General features: G+C 35.2%; 1 protein-coding gene and 1 pseudogene across 1 annotated transcript; both read right to left on the bottom strand.

Moving 5' to 3' along the window:
* Positions 1-1,035: 1,035 nt before the first annotated feature.
* On the bottom strand, positions 1,036-5,295 carry LOC122275891 (farnesyl pyrophosphate synthase 1). The gene is made up of 12 exons (XM_043085207.1): positions 5,090-5,295; positions 4,321-4,345; positions 4,089-4,204; positions 3,889-3,975; positions 3,675-3,791; positions 3,512-3,600; positions 2,975-3,026; positions 2,437-2,532; positions 2,010-2,054; positions 1,827-1,916; positions 1,663-1,734; positions 1,036-1,441 (listed from the first exon to the last, which is right to left on the bottom strand). The coding sequence occupies exons 1-12, from the start codon at positions 5,198-5,200 to the stop codon at positions 1,313-1,315; spliced, it is 1,029 nt and encodes a 342-aa protein (XP_042941141.1). The 5' UTR covers positions 5,201-5,295; the 3' UTR covers positions 1,036-1,312.
* A 3,355-nt stretch (positions 5,296-8,650) lies between these two features.
* LOC122275890 lies at positions 8,651-22,669 on the bottom strand (annotated as a pseudogene).
* Positions 22,670-23,208: the final 539 nt, after the last annotated feature.

Raw genomic sequence — 23,208 nt, 5'->3', positions numbered from 1 at the left:
TCAGTTTAGTAAGGAGAATTTTTCTTTTGATTCGATACACCTTGAGCCTACATTTCAGTTCCTTAGGACCGGGGGTTCCATTATTTCAGTAACTGAGCCATGATTATATGAACGCCAGTCAGTGGAAACTTATAGAGAGAGAGAAAGAGAGTGACAGAGATGGATCATGGGATCGTCTAGCTGTGTGGCCGAGGAAGTTCCTGTTTCATGCAGATGGACCCAATTTTGAGACTCGCATCTTTATTTCTCTCTTATATAAAGTCACCCATGTCATTGTCTTTCTCTTATGGAGTCACTACTCCTGTTATTGTCCCAGCAACAGTAAGGAATCCTGATTGACATGCATGAAGGTATCCATTATCCATCATCTGGAGGTGGGGAACACGAGATTCCCCTGAAAGCTCGCAAGAACGTGTTAAGAAGATGCCTTGAAAGTGATCGTGGAGATTCTCAAAGGGTTCTCTGGGCACTCGAGTGTGCCATCTCTCTATCTCTCTGAGTTTCTATTTTTGAGCAATATATATGCCTAGTAATATTAACTCGGATGGTCATCATGTAGAGGTCGTGGGTTTTCTCTTCTCAAGTGGAGCACTGAACTGGTTGGTATTTTTTTAAGAATGACAAGAATTTTAACTGTTGATTCTAACCAATTTGGAACTTAGACTCACCTGAAATAAATTTAGTCTAATTTTAAATTTAGTCTAACATCCAAACACTCAATTTTTAAATTACTAAATTCATCTCAATTCAAAACCTCTTTATACATGAGACCATAATTTTTTTAACTCAACACTTTTTTATACGCGGGACTCATAACTTATTTAACTTCTCATAAATACATCTAAAATCATCTTAACATTTAAAAACATCTAAATTTATTTTAGGTGAGTTCCACAAAACTCCATCCACTATCTCAACTCACTATTATTCATAAAGAATTCAACTTATCTCAAATCAATTTAACATCTAAACGGGGCAGCTAGAGCTAACAAGAACTCTTGCCATTTGTATCAATTACCTGGGGGACTTTTTGGATGGTTTATAATCATCAGAAATTATTCACACATTTCCAGTCTTATATATGTATAGATAGCATTATGATGTATTCACAGATGGCCAACACATATTGGAAGTGAAAAATCACCAGTGTTTATTGGGATTGGAGACCAAACTAACGAAACCAGCAGCAAAAAAATGTTTACAAGAACACGATACAACAAGATTATTCCTCTTCCCATGGAAACATAGAAATACATATCAAGATCAAAAGTGGGAAAATTCTTCGTCTTCCAACCTTTTCCTGACTGATTATTTATTTTTGCCTCTTATATATTTTACCCAAGAATGACTTCAACACTGATTGCACAGCTTTGCTTGGATGAGCTTCAATAGAGGCCGTTAACTTCTGATAGCTCTTACTCTCATACTCAGCAAAAACGACCTATGAAATTGGGAATAAAGAAGATATGATCACAGACTAAAACATTCAATGGCTGAATACAATGGAATAAATTCGATAAGCCAATAAATAACTTTGACTTCCTTGATAGGAGAAAAGCAAACAAAAACACGTTTGTTTTCCTTCAAACTGATATAAGTTATGGAATTTTATGCTCTGCTTAAATATTCCAAGGAGTTAACTTTATATGGTCAAGTTCAAACCTGAAGATCAAGCTCTTTGTAGAGGGCCTTAACTTTCGTGACATTGGCTGGGTCAGGTTTCCCATAGTTCTCCTGAAAACAAGAATTACAAATGAGCAAATTAACCCCAATATTGTAAAGGAACCCAAGTCGATAGGCATAAAGAAAGAAAGTTCTACTCTTACATATAACACTTTCTTTTGTTCTTCATTGCTTAGCTCCAATGCTTTTACCACCAACCAGGAGCACTTAAAATCTTCAATGTCTGTTCCTATCTGGTATCAAGTGAAAACTCGAACTAAATGAAATGTACCAGAAAGTGAGTTTTTCAAAAACTTTATGGATAAAGCCATCATTCTGGTTCTCACCTTGCCAATTGTTTCAGGATCACCAAAGCAATCCAAATAATCATCCTACAAAAAGGGAAGACAAGACAGATTATTGAAATGAACAAGTGATATACACCTGAGAATATAAATAAATGTTACCCCACCACTGACTTTTTAGTTTTTGAAGTAACTGAATGAGCCCTGATGGAGTGATTTAAAATAAAATAACAAAAATAAACAAATAAATGAACGAAAAAAATCATTGAGCTAATAGGGCTTTTCTTATTCATAACTAATGGAGTTCGGAATATTTATAAAACCTCACCTAAAGCAATTATCTGACTTACTCTGTCCTCAAACCCAAAAGGTCAGATAAGGGAAATCAAACGGTTTATTATATCAATTTCCAACATATGCTGTAGAGGGAAACAAAATTTTAATTTTTATTAACTCAAAAACATTTTACCTGTACTTGAAAGTAGACCCCCATCTCAACAAGAATATTCTTCACATCAATATGTTTGTCTAGATTCTCACCCGACATAACCAATGCACATGCAACCTGAGTTGAATCAGAGAATTTGAACAGAAAAAAGTCGACCAAATGAGAGTTTTTGAATGCAAAAAGACCAAATTAAGTCTTAGAGATAAAAAATTCATTGCAATAGTATAGTATTATCATACAGCGACTATGCCGAAATATAACTGGTATGGACATGGTCAGAAGAAATCTCAAATAATGTCAATATTGCTTTAAGCAAAGGTCAGAGATGTCAATACGTGGAGGAACAGGGACCTAATATGTTATCTGGAACACCAGACACCAAGTTTATGGGGCTAAAACAGGGCAATGCCAAAAGGGGTACAAAGATGCAAGCTAATATGATGTCTGTCAAGAATACACTACAAAAAAAAAAAAAAAAATAAAATAAAAAGATTTCTAAAGATCAGGTTGAATGCATGCTAAAATCGGTGATTTAACAGTCATAAATGTTTATACCCACCGAAAGGTAAAATGAGTAATAGGCTGTCTTGTACTGAACAATACGGCGGTGACTGCATCAGATGTCAACCAGTTAGCAAGAAGATTATATAAAGAAAAGAGATGAAAACAGCAACGGAAACAGAGTTTAGTGCTGCTTAAATGATTATAAAAATCAGAAAGAGATCTATATAACTTATTTATTAAGGAGTCCAGAATTCAGGCTGTGTACACTTCCAACTTCCTGTGGTAAGGGAGATGCAGGCATGATTATATTGTCTAAAGCAAGACAGATGGATCTGTTGCCGTACTGACGAGCATCAGTTCCTAAAATGAATTTCTCAATATCATGCTAAATATAAAAACCTTCGTCACAGATTCATTCACTATTTTCTTGTGGAAATTTAAACTTGGCTTGGTGACTCCCTTGATGATGCAGATATCAGTGAGCATTTGCCTGGGTAGTTTAGGAGTTTCATATGGGTTGGGTACTTATCTTGAACACAAAGATGCAAAGACGTTATTCTCTTAGCATAGATCATTAATAGGTTTCACTCACAGTGACAATGTGTATTTGGACAGATCTTTTTCTCCTTCAAGAGTAGTAATCAGATCTATCATCTGTCCTGAAGCGGTTTGAAACTCCACCTACAACATAACTAAATTTTTAGCATAAAATCTGAGTGAGAACCAGTAAAGCAAAATATGTAGAAGTCAATTACCTCGTTAAACAAGTCAAGCAAATCTACATAGTAAGGCTTATTTCTGAAGTGGTTCCTAAGAATCCTAGGGACATGGTTTCGAAGTAGAATCCCATCATTTGCAGCAATCAAACCAACCTAGAAAATAATGATCACCCTAGTTAATCTTCACCAAAGATGGCAACCATAAAAAATAACTGAAGTAAACCAGAAGATGTTCGGTGTTGTTATAAACCTTTGGCACTCTGAACCAGCAAGGTTGACCACGCCGCGTGTGGGAGTTATCCATGATGTCATCAAGAACAAGAAAATATGCCTGAAGCTGCAAATTTTGTTACAAAAAAATTATTAGTTAGTACGTATAGTACCAACAGAATGAAGATTTTAGTCAAAAAAAATTATATCCACATAATGGAGAGGATTTTATTTTCATACCCATTCAATACACCAACCAAGAGCACTAGCAAGGAAAATTTCATCTTCAGTTAATTCCTTTCCTTCTTTCAACAATTTGTAGCTGTCAATAACGGACAAGCCCCTGTTCAACTTCCCTGCGAGATAAAGTACAATCCTTAGCTGTCTTCAAAATATTTTCTTTAATAGGTGCTATTTCATTTCATTTCATATAGAATTGTTCAAAAAAACTACAGATATGCTCAGTTCTTACCTCCAGGCACATTGTAATCCAGCATCTGAAACGGTGAGAATTAACAAAGTCAGGAAACCAACAATAAGCCCAAAAAAAAAAAACTGACTTAAATGCACCCGCAATCATACTCTGAGAGAGAGAGATAGAGAGAGAGAGTCTGATTGTAGATTTATGCACTTAGATCTAAGTATAGATCGAAGGCACAGATAAAAGTTTTTACGAACCCCACAACTGTCTGTAAAAGTGGTTATTAAGATTTGTAAAAGAACAAAGATAACTCTTTAAATGCTGAGCAGAAATCAATAAATGTGACTATGAAGGGCACCCTGTTCGATGTTTATAAGAATTTTCTGGGATGGCATATACTTCTATATCTTTTAGCTTTTCACTTCCATTTCTGGGGTGAGCTGAATTAAAAGTAGCTTTGCTACAACTAAACGCAACCTATGCATTTTGAAGTTAAATCTACGATCTTTAACTGAGTCAACCCGATCTACTTTTTTTTTTTAAGTCCAATTTGTCTTCCTCATATTAGTCATCGGAACCAGAACCATTCTCATTCGAGCTCTTCTTTGTTTCTTGTTTTCAAGCATGAGTGTGAATACTGAATACCATTACAAGGAAAGTTCACACGAACCATTAAAACAATGAAATATCAAAAGATATTTCAAATACTAACCAATCCGAACCAAAAACAGATATTTTAGACAAATAAGAAGAATTTTGATGACGAGAAAGCAAAATGATGACAAGTAAGAAGGAAGATGAAATGGAAAAGGCAACGTACCCGCTCGACCCATTGCCGAGATTCATCGGTCCACTCGAAAGCAGGATCTTCAAGGAGCTCCGATTTCAGGGTGGAGTATACTTTCAGAAAGGTTGACTTCAGATCCGCCATTGACACCCCACGCTGAGCTTTCCCGCAGAGAGAGAGAGTTTTAAGAATAACAGAAACAGCAACCAGCGTGCGCGAGTGCTCGTGAGTGTGTTAAGATTGAAGTCAAATGACAACCATAAATGGGGCGATATTTTGTATAAATTTCGTACTTTGCCATTATTTGTTGAGAATATTACTTCTTGAGAATATTTTGTGTATAGCCTTTTTACCTAATTTATTGATGCTTCACTGAAAGCTGCACACATCACCTTCCCTTTTTCTTGTCTGTCTCTTACTGACCTGCCTATGTTTAGCACATTCTCATGTTTTTTCGGATGCCGCCCTCGTTTGTTTTTAGTTGAAATTAAAATTAAAAATTAAATAAAATATTAATAGAATGTATTTTTTTATTTTAATATTTAAAAAAATTAAATTATTTATTTTATTTTATATAAAAATTTAAAAAAATTATGATAATTAGATAAAATAAGATAAATTATGAAAATAAACAAGACTTAAGAGTCATATCTTTTAATTAACATATGAACAAGTTGATAGATACCATGTTGTTTTAATTTTGCTAAAATCTTTCTAACTCCGCATTATGTTTGCTTTTCACAAGAATAATATTTTAGTTATAAATTTTTTTTTTATAAAAATAAACTTATAAATTAATATGATTTGATGTGGTACGCTCGAACATAAAATTACTTCTAACGTATCACATCAAATCATGTTAACTTATAAGTTTACTTTTACGAAATTTTTTAATAACTGTTTTATTTCTCTTTGCACAATGTCACTATCTAATGTCCAAAGGATCAAAGAGCTCCATAACAAAAAGAAGCCTTATATCGGCCACTATTTGTTCACTTATACAAGCTTTAGATTCCACAAGACAAGGATGAGAGATGTTATCAAATTCCGATTGAACTCGAAGCAAGATTAGGATTCAATTCGATATGATCTTGAAAATGAATAAGGACCTCAACATCCTAATAAAAGAAATTAGCTATAAGGATATATAAAGGGTAGAACATTCAATGCAATAAGCAGCTCATTTAAAGTGATAGAATCCTAATAAATCATGCGATTTTCAATGTCCTTAATAAGATTTAAATAATTAAGAGAAGACACTCAAATTAACTGACTAAATAATAATAAATTGGACACAAAAGAATAATATTAGGTTACAAAATAGTAAGTCTTAACTAAAAGTTTGTGAGAACAAGAGGACATATCTAATATAAGAAAAAATTTAGTTGTAAGTACAATTACGCACTAATATGTATACTAATATAATACAATTGGTTAAAAAAGTAGATTTTATTAAAAATAGTGTTAATTTAAATTTTAATTATAAAGAAATCAATATTAATACACAAATTAATACTCAATTTTACTTATATATAATAAAACTCTTAATACAATTAACAAAAATGTCGACCTACTTACCGAGTTCGGTGTTGACAAGAATAAGAATTCTTAATAGTACCAAATACTTCAAATTGAGGAAACCTATATCATACGAGATAATTAAACCTTCTTTGCACTCTTTTATTTTATTATGATGAATTAATAATATAATATATTACGTTAAGTCATCTCAGTTTATTAATTTATTTTTATAAAATTTTATTTGATTAAAGTATTTATTTTTTATAAAGATATTTGAGTTCTCACGGGAGTGAGGGCAGTATCGTAGTTTACTGGATGAGTGGAGGCTGAAAGTTATTTTAAAGAAACAAAAAACAGAGGAATATCCGAAGAGGTCGCACTCTGGTAGCCCAACACATGATTCGGTAAGTACGTTTAAAAAATCAACGGCCAAAACACGAGTTTCAACACGTGGCATTAAGTGATTGCATGATTAAGGTGCATCGTTGTCTTCGACGGCGACATCCATGCAACCTGAAATTCAATCTGGTGCTTTGAGAGCCTACATAATACAGAACAATCTGCAATCCCAGCCGTCCAAAGTCGAACACTTTCAATCATTAGATGGAATTCAAGCATCTGGAGGTTGATATGTGTATACAATGCGTGCAATTAGTGGAAAATAAGAATAGGGGAAATAATCTCAGTCAAAGCTAGCCATCAACGTTGAAAAGAGTTTGACAGAACGCATTTTTTGCATGGAAGCGTCCGCACGGTTCCTTTAATGAATAAATATCCTATGCCGCCTTTAAGTGTACCGTTCTTTAAATTAATTTTTTTTTAAATGATTAAATAAATAATTTTTAATGTATTAGTATATTTTTTTATTTTTTAAGAATATTAAAAAAATATGAAAACAAAAAAATAAAAATAAAAACACATTTGTGCTAAGCGGTAGGGCGTGCTCTTCCTTAATTAATTTACTTAATTTAAAGGCCAATGGCATGCACAATTTGTATTAAAAATAAAAAATTCCACATTTTAAAAATAATTAATTTATATATAAATTGTGTTGTTTGGTTGGTGAGGAACAAAGATCGAGAAAATGGAGAGATGGGCAAGGATTTCTTCGACTTAGGAGGATCTAAATAATGAGATCCTAATATAACATTCTTTATTTTCTTAGCAAACTAATATTTAATAGAATAAATTAAAAGTATATAAGAAGTGAGAGGAGAGATGAATCTATCAGATCGGGAGGGATGCTACTCATTATCTCATACCATATACTTTATATATTTTAAAATTTTTATTTTATTTTATTTTATTCTTGTTAAACTAATTGAGTTGTTCTACTTATCATCCATACACTACATATTTATTAAAAGAAAAATAAAAAAAATATTAAAATAGGTGTAGTGTGTGGGGATGATAAGTAAAATTATTCTTAGATCAGCCATAAACGTTTTACAAAAAAATAAAAATAGAAATCAAGAACTTTTGAGTTAATGAATTTTAAGTTTTTTAAAAGTAAGTAATTATTTTTATTATTTCATTAAGATTGAGTGCAATAATATTTAAATTAACTTGGCCTTACATTCAATATGTAATTATGCACTTGGGTTGGAGTGGAGGACTTTGACAATAAACTACTAAGGACCATACCATGTCAGTCAAAATATTAGAAAACAAAATTTGGTTTAATTTTCCCAACATACAAACTAAAAGATGAGCTGTGAATAATATAACTAAACAAATGTAAAACTTCCTAAGCAATCTCCATATCTCTCTTCGTCTTACTATCGTTATTAGGTTAATTTTTTCAGAACTCTTAGGTTTGGCTCAAGTGGTAAAGCATTTGGTTTTGGTAGTATACTCAATCCAGGTCTATGGTTCAAATACTTGATTACAAACAATTTGGAGATCTAATTGAATTGGGATAATTCATTCTTAAATTACCTTAAGTGCATTTACGAAAAACTTGTTGATGAAATAAAAGTCGACCTTTGGTAGACTTATAGTATCATGATACAATAAGATATCTATTTGTTCTGAATCTTCCACCTCTATCTACATCTATTTTCATCTGACTTTCTATTTTTTCCTCTTGTGTATTCTACCTAAGATTGCCTTCCACACTGCTTGCACTGCTTTGCTCAGATGAACTTCAACAATAGTTGTCAACTTATTGTAGGTCTCGCTCTCATACTCCACAAATACACCCTATCAAAATTGGGATTAGAGAATATATAGATAGTAAACCCATAATAATTCAGTGGCTAAACATCATGGATTAACGATGACAAAGGCAATGTCTAAGTTCAACATTGAACCATTTGATTTGAAAAAGTTATGAAATTTGATGCTGTCGTTGTAAATTTTGAAGTTCTACAATCAAGATCAAACATGAAGATCAAGCTCTCTGTACAGTGACTTCACATTTGCCACATTGGCTGGGTCTGGTTTCTCATAATTATCCTAAAAATAGAAATTATAGAGAAGCGCATAAACCCCAATCTTGAAATGAAACAAAAAAGATAGTTATAAAGAAAGTTCCACTCTTACACATAATACTTTCTTTTGTGCTTCATTGCTTAGCTCCAATGCTTTTACCAACAACCAAGAGCACTTGAAGTCTTCAATGTCTGTTCTTATCTGATAGCAGAAATGACTCAATTAAACACTAAAATTAAACAAATGGACTAGAAACTTATTTCTTCCATATATTTGGGGATAAATCCATCATGTTAGATCTCACCTTGCTGGTTGTTTCAGGATCACCGAAACAATCCAAATAATCATCCTATAAAAGAAAACAAGATACAAATAACTGAAATTGACCTAAGAAACCCATGCCCCAGTCACTACAAAATGACTGACATGGCCCTTATGAAGTAATTCTAAAAAGATAATTTTTTTTTTATAAGTAAACATAGTATATTAATAAAAAAAGAAGAGGCAAAAGCTATATTCAGTACAAAGAATGTCCTAACTACGTAGGAGCAATAGATACAAGAAAATCATAAAAATCTTGATCATTAAATTAATGGCAATAGCCCAAATACAAAGAGTTATAAAAAAGAAAGCTTTTAGTTCATTCATTGATCTCTCTTTGTCCTTAAACGTCCGTTCATTGCGTTTTTGCCACGTACACTACATGGCACATTGATACAGTATGGAGCATCTTCCATACAACCTTGATCTATTGTTTACCTCTTAGATCTGTCCAACTAGCCAAAATTGTCACTACTGTCTCAGGCATAACTCAATCCAAGTCTAGTCTACAAAATACTTCGTTCCATAACCCTCGAGCTATCTCATAGTATAGTAGAAAATGGTCCACATATTCACCCTCATTCTTACACATGCAACACCAGTCTACGATGATCACCCTCCTTTTCCTTAAGTTATCCATTGTGAGAATTTTACCCAAGGAGGTAGTCCAAACAAAAATTCTGCTTTGAGAGGCACCTTATGCCTCCAAAGCCTTTTCCAGGAAAACTAAGTATGAGGCTCTTATGAAAGAACCTTATAAAATGAGCGAACCGAGAACAAGCCTTTACCTGTAGGAATCCACTACAATATATTAGCATATTGATTTCTTAGTTTGAGTGAGAACGAAAGGTTGAAAAAGGTTGCAAATATTCCATTAGATTTGTTCCCCTGCTATCCCCATGGCTTCCACCACTTAAACATCTTTGGCACTTGCAATCCTGAAGAGTGTAGGAAATTGATCCTTTAGAGCACAATTACCACACCATGTATCATACCAAAATTTGATCCTAATCCCCTATTCTATACAAAATCTTGTGTGGTGAGAGAAGACCCCTCATCCTCTTCTTATATGTTTCCACAACCCCACTCTATGAGCCCCTCTCGCCTCATTGGTACACCATCCCATGAGACACCATATTTACTCTCAATCACAAACTTCCATAGGGCTTTAGGTTATTTATGGTATCTCCACAACCATTTTCCTAGTAATGCTCGATTAAGAGTTCTCAAATTTCTAATGCTTAGGCCACCATTAGAGAGATGACTACAAACTTTCTCCCATTTGACTAGGTGGAATTCGAACTCCTTACCTATTCCACCCCACAAGAAATTTCGTTGTAATTTCTCAATGCGAAACGCCACACGTGCTAGAATAGGGAACAAGGACAAAAAATAGGTCGATAGGTTAGATAATATACTCTTGATTATGGTAATTCTACCACCTTTTGACATGTATATTCTCTTCCAACCTGCTAGTCGATGCTCTACTTTCTCAATCACGGTATCCCATAAAGAAGCCGCTCTCAAGGTGACCCCCAACGGAAGACCAAGATATGTCATTGGGAGTGAGGTGATTTTACACCCCAAAGTATTAGCCAACTGTCGTATATGCTGCACACCTCCAATAGGCACCATCTTTAATTTTTCCAGGTTCACTTTCAACCTCGAAACTGCTTCAAAGCAAAGTATAAGGGCCTTCAATACTCAGACCTGATTATGATCAGCCTCACAAAATATAAGAGTGTTGTCTGCAAACAATAAATGAGAAATATTAATAAGTCCCCCACCCGGGAGTCCAATTGAGTAACCGGTCATACGCCCATTGTTAACCAGAGCTGAGAGCATTCTGCTCAAAGCCTCCATCACAATAATAAAAAGAAGTGGGGACAACAGATCTCCTTGTCTTAGATCACGTGTGCTATTGAAAAATCTAGTTGGGCTTCCATTTATCATAGCTGAAAATTTCACCGTATATATACACCAATGGATCCATGATCGCCATCTTTTCCCAAAACCACACCTCCCAAGAAGGTCAAGCAAGAAATCCTAATTAACATGATCATACGCATTCTGCATGTCTAACTTACAATTGATCCCTACATGGCCAGTTTTCAGTCTACTATTCAAACATTCATTGGCAATAAGAATCACATCTAAGATTTGTCTATCGTTTATAGAAACATTTTGGGACTTTGAGATTATCTTTTCCACGACCTCACTAAGGCGATTGGCAAGTACCTTAGAAAAAATCTTATAAACCCCATTTACTAGGCTAATGGGTCGAAACTTCCTAATCTCTGCAGCCCCAATTTTCTTAGGTATCAAAGCAAGAAAAGTGGCATTTAAGCTTTTCTCAAAATTTTCAGCCAAATAAAACTCCTAAAACACCCTCATGAGATCATCATTTAATACATCTCAGCATGTTTAAAAGAAACCTATAGAAAACCCATTTGGATCTGGAGTCTTATCTTTAGTCATTTTCCTCACCACTTTAAAAACCTCAGTCTCCTCAAAAGACCTCTCCAAATGGCTGCATCCAAATGCCCAATGGAATAAAAAACCAGCCCACCAGGCTTAGGCTACCAACCCCCCTGCTCAGTAAGTAGCTGTTTGAAAAAACCAATTACATGATTGTTAATCCTCTGCTCATCCTTACAATCTACCCAATCAATTTTCAACATCTCAATATTGTTGTATCTCCTATGAGAATTGGCAACCCTGTAGAAAAACTTAGTACTTCAATCTCCTTCCTTTAACCATAACACTCTAGATTTTTACCGCTACAAAGTCTCTTCTAATAGAATGATTCTCTCAAAATCAGCAACTAGCACTAGCTTTTGGGCTAATTCCTCTTGAGATAAAGTCCTAAGCTCTTGTAACCTTTCTAGCTCATGGATCTCCCTTAATTTGTTGTTCTTGAGTTCCCCAATGTCACCAAAAGACTACCTATTCCAAAGTTTTAAGTCATGTTTTAGAGCCTTCAGTTTACCCACGAAAGTGAAGCTAGGAGTACCCTGTATTTGGTAAGATGACTACCACTGCCTAACCCTATCCACGAAACCTTCTAAATTTAGCCACATATTTTTGAATTTGAAATACCGTCGTCTTCTTTGAATCCCACGACAATCCAACATGATGGGCCAATGGTTCGAACACAGCCAAGGCAATCTTTTTTGCCAAATCTCAGTAAAATGCATTTTCCACTTTGGGGAAATTAAGAATTTATCAAGTCAGGACCACGTCTAATTATTAGCCCACGTGCATACACCCCCGCCATTGATAGATCTATTGAGTTCAATTCAAAGATGCATTTCGAAAAATTTGATGTTGCTGGACGCATTCTTCTATTGCCAAAGTACTCATTGGGAAGTCTTGTATAAAATCTCCACCAATGCACCATGGGAGATTCCACCAACTCTGTAAACTAGCTAGTTCATCCCACAATAACCTAAGATCATTGTTGGAATTAGGACCATAAACTCTTACAAAGGCCCACAAAAAACCATCTGACACATTCTTAAAAGAGCATGTTGCCGTAAAAAACCCTATAAACTTCTCTATTTTCTCCACCACCCTTTGGTCCCACATTACTAGCACGCCTCCTGAGGCCCCATTAGCAGCCAAAAATACCCAATCTATGTGTACACAACTCCATAAGCTTCGAATAATTTTTATAGTAATTACTTTTAGCTTTGTCTCCTATAAACAGATAATGTCTGCCTTCCATCCTCACATCAAGTTTCTTATTTGAAGACGCTTACTAGCCTCATTAACAGTGTTCAATAACAGTGTTATTCGAATAACAGTGAGCAACGCCATGAACTGCTCCTTATATCCTTTGCATCTCAATCCCACTAATTTCTGGATATTTTTCATCGTGTTAAACGCCCAGTTTGATGCACATGATTGGTTTGGAAACAAGCAATTTAAAAGGATAGGGTTCTGCATTCTAAAGTCCAACTATTCCTTCGAGTTCTGTTCCCCAAGCACAAAACCAACTTCCCTTACGTGATCACTAGACACTTGAAAGAGCCACTGAGAGTTTTCGTCATTAGATGGAAATAGATCACTGGCTGAGTCCACTGAATCTGCTATATTACTATCTCTTAGCAAAATATCGTCATTGTGCACTACAAGGAAACTCATCAGACCCTTATCTCCTCCCCTACCCCCGTCGGCAATTTGTATCCACTCCTCAGAGGGAGAATGGCACTCGGTGGTGGTGGAGCTTCCACCACCAGTTCTGTCGGCATGTTGTACTGCTCCTGCAGATTCAGCCCACCCTTAGTGAGCACTGCCGCCTTCATCGGCAACTTCTGTTTACTGATCGATGGGTCCACCCCCCTCAAGTGGCATTGCGACGAAGACTCTAGTTGAGCGAGCCTCATCCTTGCTCCTGCAGATCCTACTCGAGCCTTCATTCTTACCGGGCCAAGTTGGGTTGAGGCCTAGGCCTATCAAAATTCTAAAAATAAACAAGCAAATGAATAACATAAACATCATTAAGCTAATAAGGTTGATTATAGATAACTAGGACAGTTCAAGAAAGTTAAGAGACTCTAACTCAGATAATTGCAATTTATAGCTTTGTCACAAACACCTATACGATCTGTAGAGAAAACTAAATTACAATTTTTGTTCACTTATCAACACTTTGCCTGTACTTGAAAGTAGACCCCTCATCTCAACAAGTATGTTCTTCACATCAATATGGTTGTCTAGATTCTCACTCGACATAAGCATTGCACATGCAACCCAAGTAGATTTCCAGAATTTGAACAAGAAATAGTCAAACAAATGACAATGTTTCAATGTCAATGACCAAACAATGTTCTAAAGATTAGATGCTATTTTAGGAAAATAATAACATGATACAAGTACTAAACACAAAGATGAACCGGTATCAACATGTTTTAAAGACTTCTTAAACATTTATTTATAAAAGAAAAGAGACTAGTCAAATAAATACTAGTTGCCTTAGAGCTCAGAGAACAAGGAGCTAATAAGTTACATCGAACTTCAGACACAAGGTATATTGGCTAAATGCAGGACATTGTCAAAAAAGGAAGAGGCTGATGTAATGACTTTCAATACACTGAAACAAGAATTATATTGGATTATATCGTGCCTTGACTATGATAGAGATTTATACTCACCAGAAGGTAGAATGAGTAATAGGTTGTCTTGTATTGAACAATGTGATAGTAACTGGATGAGATGACAACCAGTCAACAAGAACGTTAGGAATAGAAAAGATGATGGGAACATATATTAATAATCAAATAACACTCAAAAAATTAAGAATTAAAAAAGAAAAAGCTTAAGATCAGAAGGGGACCCAAAAAGCTTTTCATTAAGTGCCTTCGAGATCAATCTAGCTTTTCCTATAGTAATTATGATCACATTATCTACAACAAGACAGTGGATCTGTCTCTTTACTGACTAGCATCAGCTCCTGAAATGAATTGTTTAATATCATGCTAAAAATATGGCACTTTTTTGCAGAGGACCATGTAATGTTTTCTTGGGGAAATCTAAAATAGGCATGACTCCCTTGCCGATGTTGAAAATACTGGAAATGTCTAGGTTGCTTAGGAGTTACATACAAGTTGGTCATTTATCTTAAGCATAAAATTGCAGAAATCTTTCATTAAAAAGTATTTGGACAGATCTTTTTCTCCTTCAAGTGTGGTAATCAAATCTATCATTTGACTTGAAGCAATATGAAACTCCACCTATACAAAAGTATAACACAAGGAAGTGAACTTTTAGCACATAACCTATTTGAGAACTAATTAAACAAAAGCTATACAAGTAGATCACCTCGTCAAACAAATCAAGTAGATGTAAATAGTAAGGCTTATCCCTGAAGTGTTTTCTAAGAATCCTGCGGATATGGTTTCGAAGTAGAACACCGTCATTTACTACAATCATACCAACCTAGAACATAAAGGTCACGCAAGTTAGATGCTTTTCCTTCAATGGCAACCATAAAAAATAACTGAAGTAAACCAGAACATGTTGACTATTGGCACAAACCTTTGGCACTTTGAACCAGCAAGGTTGACCACGTCGTGTGTGTGAGTTATCCATAATGTCATCATGAACAAGAAAATCTGCCTGTAGTTGCATATATAATTATCACAAAATTATAAGTTAATATGTAAGGTTCCTGTACAATGCTAAAACATTAACGTAAATGACTTTTCCATATAAAGAATCTTCATATAGGAGAGGTTTTGTATTGCTAGACCCATTCAATGCACCAACCAAGAGTATTGGCACGGAAAATCTCATCTTCAATTAATTCATTTCCTTCTATTAACATTTTGTAGCTCTGTATAAAGGACAAGCCCCTGTTTAAGTTCCCTGCAAGATAAGGTATACTTCAAATCTATTTCAGTAAGATATGTTTATTTAAAAAGTGCTTCCTTATTTTACTTGGTTTTATTTTCTTTGATAGCTTAAGACAAAACGATACTTCAAATGGAATACATAACACTAAAGTTGTTCAAAAAATTGTTCAAGTCCTACCTCTAGGCACATTGTAGTCCAGCATCTACAATAGAATGTGAGAAGAAGTAATTTCCAAGAATTCCATCATGATTTGTATTGATGAGTAGGTATGCTTTTATACACAAATAACAGAATCTTTTCTGTTATGCCACGATATCACAGGAAAATAAAAGGGAAATATCAAAGACTATTTTACAAAGTACTATTATGACCTTAGACTATTTATAACAAATTTATCTAGGTTAATATGCCCCCTCGAGTCCATTGGGGTATTTACAACATTGAGACTCGATCTAAATAAAGTAAATTTATCTGAAACCAGTGCCTTGGTGAGAGCATTAGCCATTTGGTCTTTTGAACTACAAAAGGCAACTTACAAGGTCTTGGCAACCACCCAGTCACGAACAAAGTGATAATCAATATCTATGTGCTTTGTTCTAGAGTGATAAATCGTATTTGCAGAGAGGTAGGTGGCTCTATGTTGTCACACCAGAGGATGGGTGGCTTAAACAAAAAATTCCAAGCTCTCTTAGCACGGTTTGAAGCCAAATTAGTTCAACAGTTGTGGAAGCAAGGGCTTTGTACTCAGCTTTAGTACTCGAGCGGGCCACCATTTTATGCTTCTTAGAGTTCCAGGAAATCAGATGATTTCCTAAAAATACACAGAAACCACTAGTGGACTGTCTGTCATTTGAACAGCTGGCCTAGTCTGCATCTGAATAAACTTGCATTGTAAGAGGAGATGAGTACTTAAAAAACAGGCCATGACTTATAGTGGACTTAAGGTACCGCAGGATCCTCTTAATAGCAGACCAGTGTGGTAATTTGGGGCAATGCATAAACTGGCACACCTTATTTACTGCAAATGAAATATCAGGTTTGGTAAAGGAGAGGTACTACAACCTCCACACTATGCTTCTGAACAGTGTAGTGTCATCAAAAGAAGGAGAATCATACTGAGAAAGTTTAAGAGAAGCAGCCATGGGAGATGTCATAGGCTTAGCACTCAGCATATTACTTTTGAGTGAGTAAATCTTTGACATATTTTCTTTGAGATAGAAATAAAACAAATGCAGAGTAGTCAACTTCAAGACCCAAAAAGTAAGATAATTTCCTAAGATCCTTGATAGGGAAGGCCAAACCAATATCATGAATAAATGCATCTATCATATGTAGCTTAGATGATGTTAAAATCATATCATCAACATATATGAGGACAAACATATGAATATCACCATTGTGTAGGATAAAAAAGTTGGATCAGATTTTGAAGCCATAAATCCATAACTTGTTAACCAGGAGGTTAATTGAGCAAACAAGGCTCTTGGCGTCTGTTTGAGTCTGTATAGGGCTTTGTGCAATTTGCACACATGAGTGAGAAATTTTGGATCAATAAATCTTTAGGGCTGCTGAATTTAAACATTATCATGCAACTCTCCATGTAAGAAAGCATTTTGAACATTCAATTGGCGCAGAGGCCAGCCATAGGCAACAACAAGATAAATGATTAAACGAATGGTAGATGGTTTTACAATGGGACTGATGGTAACCCTTGGCCACCAATCTTACCTTTTGGCGTTAAAAGGAACCATCATAGTGCAATTTTGTACGGTAAACCCAACAACAACCAAGTACATTAAGAGAAGGGTTAGAGGGTACTGACTCCATGTTTTATTTTGTTTTGGATGAGGGCATTGTATTCAACGCACATGGCAGCAGTCCATTCTGGGTATTTGGAAGCATATGAAAATCTTGAAGGCTCTTCTGGAACCTCATGTGTTGTGAGAAAGCAATCTCGTTGCGGATATGGTACAGTGCCGTCTAAAGTCACACGAGGTCAAGACGAGTTGGTAACACTGCAAGTAATGATTGGAGATCGGGGAGGATGAAGGATAGGAGTAGAAGAAAGTTGTAGAGGAAAAATAAAGGAAGGAGATGAGGTAAATGGAGAGGAAGTTGTCATAGGAGGAGAAGCAGTGTAGTTCGAAGGTTTTAACGCAGGGCAATGAAGGTTAGGGCTAGATAAGGGTGCGTAAGCAAATGAGTTAGGGTTTGTAGTTGTGAGAGAGGTGGGGTTTGAGGGTGATGTTTGAGATGAATTTGTATGTGGGTGGAATGAGGATGGATCAGGCCCAAGTATGGATTTGGAGAATAATGGGAGTTGGGCCGTGAAGGATGGTGAGACCAGTTTGAAGGAGACATTGGAAGTGGGCCATGAGTTGGAGTAAGGAAAAGAATCTTCATTGAATAGAACATCTCGGGAAATTTATAATCTATTGGATTGAATATCTAGACATTTGTAGCTCATCCCTTATGGGCTGGGCTGAAATCGAGAAAAAGGCATGAGACTGATCTGGGCTGAAGCTTGCTTTTGTTGTAGGGCTTGAGATTGGGCCAGCACTCATTGCCAAAGGTTTTGAGAAAATTGAAGTTGGGTTGTCGATTATGAATAAGGAAATAAAGGGGATTATTTTGAAGTGATTTAGATGGAAGGAGATTTATTAGGTATACAACCGTTTCAAAGCCTTCAACCCAAAAATTAGGAGGAAGAGAGGCATGGGTTAATAAAGCGAGCCTGGTTTTGACAATGTATTGATGTTTACGTTCAACAATACTATTTTGTTGATGCGTGTGAGGACAAGAAAATTTGTGAGTGATGCCAAGTTTTTGGCATAGATTAGAGAAAAGCGTAAATTCGCCACCTCCATCCATTTGAAGAGTAATTAATTTTGAATTGAAGAATCATTCAACAAACGGTAAAAATGTAGAGAAAATAGAAATTGCATCAGACTTGAGTTTAAGAGGGTAAATCCAAGAAAAACGAGTATAATGATCTATAAAAGATATATAATATTTATGACCATTGTGTAACATTACAGGAGTTGGGCCCCAAAGATCTCCACTAATGACTTCTAAGGGCCGAGAATACATGGCCCGACTTGAAGGAAATGATAATTGATGGCTCTTGGCCATCAGAGAGTGAGAACAGATAAAAGGCTCTTTAGTGGAGCAAAAACGCAAACAATTGTCATGTAGAATGCGATGAACGACGGCTTGAGCTAGGTGACCAAGACGTCGATGCCAGTGTGGAAGAGTGATCTGATGACTGAGATGAGTGGATGGTGGTGACTTGGGCCTGTGATGAGTGTTGTCTTGGTCCTATTGTCCTTTATAGAGAAATGGGTAGAGTGGAATTAAAAATAGCAAGAGTTGTCAGAACAGAATTTGAGCATAGACATGAGATTTTTGGTGATATCGGGAACATGAAGTAAATTTTTAAGCAAGAAAGAAGATGAAGATGAAGTAAGAGCAGAGTTTTGATTTGGAATGCATGTACCATCACCAACGCAGATTGCTTCACTTCCACTATAAGATTCAGAAGAGAGATTGAAGTTATTCAAATCATTGGTTATATGGTGGGTGGAAGTCAAGTCTGGGTACTAGGAGGAATCAATATAGAGGTTATTTGAGGTATGGTTGGCAATGAAGGGGGTGGGTGTGGTGTAGTTGGCCTGGAATGATGTAGGAGGGTCATTTTGGTAGGAAAGGTTGAAACAATGCCGACATTGGATAGCTGTATAGCCAACTTTGTTACATACTTGGCAGGTTGGTCGTGGGCCACCAGGTGTTTGTTGAAATGCACCAGAGTTAGAGTTGGATCGTCCTTTGTTAGAGAAATTGGGTCCTCGACCTTGCCCTTGTCTTTCACCTTAAAAGGAAGAATGGCCAAGCTAATTTCATCCCCCCTAAGTAGTGTAATTCACAGATGGGTCTATAAATGTTTTGGAGAAATGGTTGAGGTGGCTTTCATGGATGAGCAATATTTGATACATCTCGTGAGTAGTCGATGGGTTAGATCGTGTGGTAAGTGAAGTGACGAAAGACTCATACAGAGAACCTAGACCAGTGAGGAGGTAAGACACAATTTCTTTATCGGGAATAATGGTTCCAATGGAGGCTAAGGTATCAGCCAGTGATCTAACCTTGCCAAAGTATTCAGAAATAGATTTGTCTCCTCTACTAATGTTGGTAAGTTGAAATCTAATTTGAAACTCTTTAGCATGGGATTGAGAATCAAACATAGATGTAATGGATAACCAGAGAGCTCGAGCAGTGGTAGCAGATAATACATGATTGAGGACTGGGTCAGACAGGGAGTAGAAAAGTATACTAAGTACTAATTGATCAGTGTGAGACCAGTCGTGATACTCAGGGTTAGGTTTGGAGGAATTTGCAAGAGTTTTTGGTGGTGAAGGAAGGGAACCATCAACATAGCCATAGAGATCTTGTCGTCTAAGGTATGCTAAGATTTGAACCTTCCATAGAAGAAAATTATCTACAGATAATTTGGTAATAACTGTTGAACTCAAGATTTCAAGTTTCATGTGATTATAAATCTACACATGGATTTTGATGATAACAAATGAATTCAAAGAATAAAGAAGTCTCAAGCTCAAGTTGTCTACATAATGGAGTCAAGCACATCAAGGAAACAAGCATGAGCAAGAAGGGAACAAGTTCACATTAAAATTATAGAGTAATGTTGTAAATCTCTTCAAAATTCGAAATTAGGATTAATGCTCAAAATTAATATTTTATCATAAAGCATTAAAATACATTTTCCACATGTGCATGAATATTTTTGAAAATTAAATTTGAAAATTTTGAAAGATGATTGATTGTCATCTTTTGCATGTGCATGCCTTGATTAAAGGGTTGAACTTTGAAAATATTAAAGATGATTGATTGTCATCTTTCACATGTGCATGTTTTATTTGAATATTTTCAAAAGTGATTGATGTTTTTTTAGACTTATACAAAAAGTAAAAGATTAGGTTTGAATTTTTTGAAAATGAAAGTGTGCTCATTTTGTCATATGCCAAAAGTAAAATATTAGGTTTGATTCTTTTGAAAAAGTGAATGATGTTGTCTTTGACAATTGAGAAAGAAGAACCTTTTATTTGAATTCTTTGAAAAAGTGAATGATGTTGTCTTTGACAATTGAAAAAGAAGAACCTTTTATTTGAATTTTTTGAAAAAGTGAATGATGTTGTCTTTGACATGTGAATCTTTTTAAATTTGAATATGAAGTCTCATATGCCTATAAATAGATCATTTGAGAGCTTCACATTCACAACACCAAGAGCATACAACATTCATTCAAAGCTTTCATTCTCTCTTCTCTAAACATTGAGCCTTAATCCTTGTTCATTTTGAGAGATATAGCTTGCGCTGTATTGTTCTTATTTCACTCGTTGAGGAGTGTTTTCTGATAACCTACCCACTATCAGCTTTTGTATCAGAAAAAGGGTGTGTATAACCCTTGTGTGTGTAGAAAGTATTCTACACAGGGAATAGTTGAATCACCACGTGTAAGGTGATTGCAAGTGTAGAGGGTGTTCTACACGGATCCTTTGTAGCAGTGTTGTTCAAAGGTGTAATAGGTTTCTATCTCCACCTGAAGGAGGTTGAATAGTGAATTTGGGAATCCTCAAGGGGTAGCTTGAGGCGAGGACGTAGGCAGTGGGGTCGAACCTCGTTAACATACTGAGTTTGCTTCTCTCTTACCCTTACTCCTTATATTTATTGTTATTTCATATTTTGTTTATATTTTATATTATATATTTGATTTATAATTGTTATTTTTTTTAATACAACTCAATTCACCCCCCCTCTTGTGTTAGTCATCTGGGCAACAATAACGACATGGGAGAAGGAAGAAATAACAGAGGTGTTAGGGGGTATAACAGGGGAATAAGAAGAATAAGGAGGTTCTGTGTTCTCGGCCATGGATCAGAAGACTGCTAGTCAAGCAGCTCTGATACCATGTGAGAAGAAGTAATTTCTAAGAATTTCATCCTGATTTGTATTGATGATGCTTTTATACACAAATAACATAATATTTTCTATTATGCCACTATATCACAGGAAAATAAAAGGGAAATATCAAAGACTATTTTTTAAAGTACCATTATAACCCTAGACTATTTATAACATATTTATCTAGGTTAATATAGAGCAAATAAACATGACAGTCAGATTGGTTACCAATGACAAGCTGCAAAAATAGAAGAAAGGGCTCATAATTTTTCACACTCAAACTTGGAGAGAGAGAGAGAGAGAGAGAGAGAGAGAGAGAGAGAGAGAGAGAGAGATTATAAAGTTATGAACTCAGAAATAATTATAAACCAAATGCATAAATACCAAATTTATGTTAATCGACTAAGTCACAATACTCTATTGAATAAGCATGTGCAGGAATATAACGCTTGTATTCTTTTTTACCTTAATGTGTAAATTTGCTTTCACCGTAAATATCTTGGTCTATGAGCTCATTGAGCTATAATCCCCACCTCCAGAACATTGTGTAAGGATTTAACAACCATAATGACAGTGCGAAGAAAGGGTGTCTTGTGAAAGAAAATCACCAAGAGAAAAACCTATCCTTCTGTGGCGGATTGTAACTAAAATTCTCACTCCTACAACTATATAAAACCTGCCTATTATTATGTGAGACCAAATCTACAATCTATTATTCTTAATCAATGTTTCTTGCAACTCCGTGAAAATATCACCTCAAGAAATCAGATTATCATAATGCATAAATTGTAAACAATATAAAAGAGCAATAAGAGGAGCTTGATTTATGAGAAACCAAAAGATGAGAACGAAAAGGGAAGATTAGATCTCATTGAGGACCAAAAAAAGTACCCGTTCGATCCATTTTCGAGAATCATCAGTTCACTCGAAAGCAGGGTCTTCAAGGAGCTTCGATTTCAGGACGGAGTATACCTTCAAAAAGGTTGACTTCAAATCCTCCATTGACACTCTAGGCGGTTTGTTTGGGCTTAAATGAGGTATAGTCGTTAGAGATACCATTCAAATAGTAAGGCTATACATGAGTAGTTTACTTTTAGAGTTTTACTACATACAAACAAAATCGCATATTAATATGTATATCAATACTGATTCTTTTATACTTAAAATTTAAATTAGTACTATTTTTAATAAAATATATTTTTTGACTAATCACAATAAATTAATATATATATTAATATATAAGTGTACTTATAACTAGACTTTTTTTTACTTATATACAAGACTGCATGGTCCAAGTGAGAATTAAAATGAGGGCTCCATTGGAATGGTATGATTATCAAATCTCTGAGCCACCTGCGCAGCAAGAAAGGGCGATGGGATGGGGTCCTAGAATTTTGGTGCAATGAAGAAATTTTACATGGGAGGGCTGGGTTGTGTGCCAAAATTTTAAACTATTTATTTATCTTATCTCGTTATTATAATATTTATAAATTTTTATATAAAATATAATAAATAATTTAATTTTTTTAAATTTTAAAATA

This window comes from Carya illinoinensis, chromosome 9, assembly GCF_018687715.1.
Source record: "Carya illinoinensis cultivar Pawnee chromosome 9, C.illinoinensisPawnee_v1, whole genome shotgun sequence".
NCBI lineage: Eukaryota > Viridiplantae > Streptophyta > Magnoliopsida > Fagales > Juglandaceae > Carya > Carya illinoinensis.
This window is presented reverse-complemented; position numbering and strand designations above follow the sequence as displayed.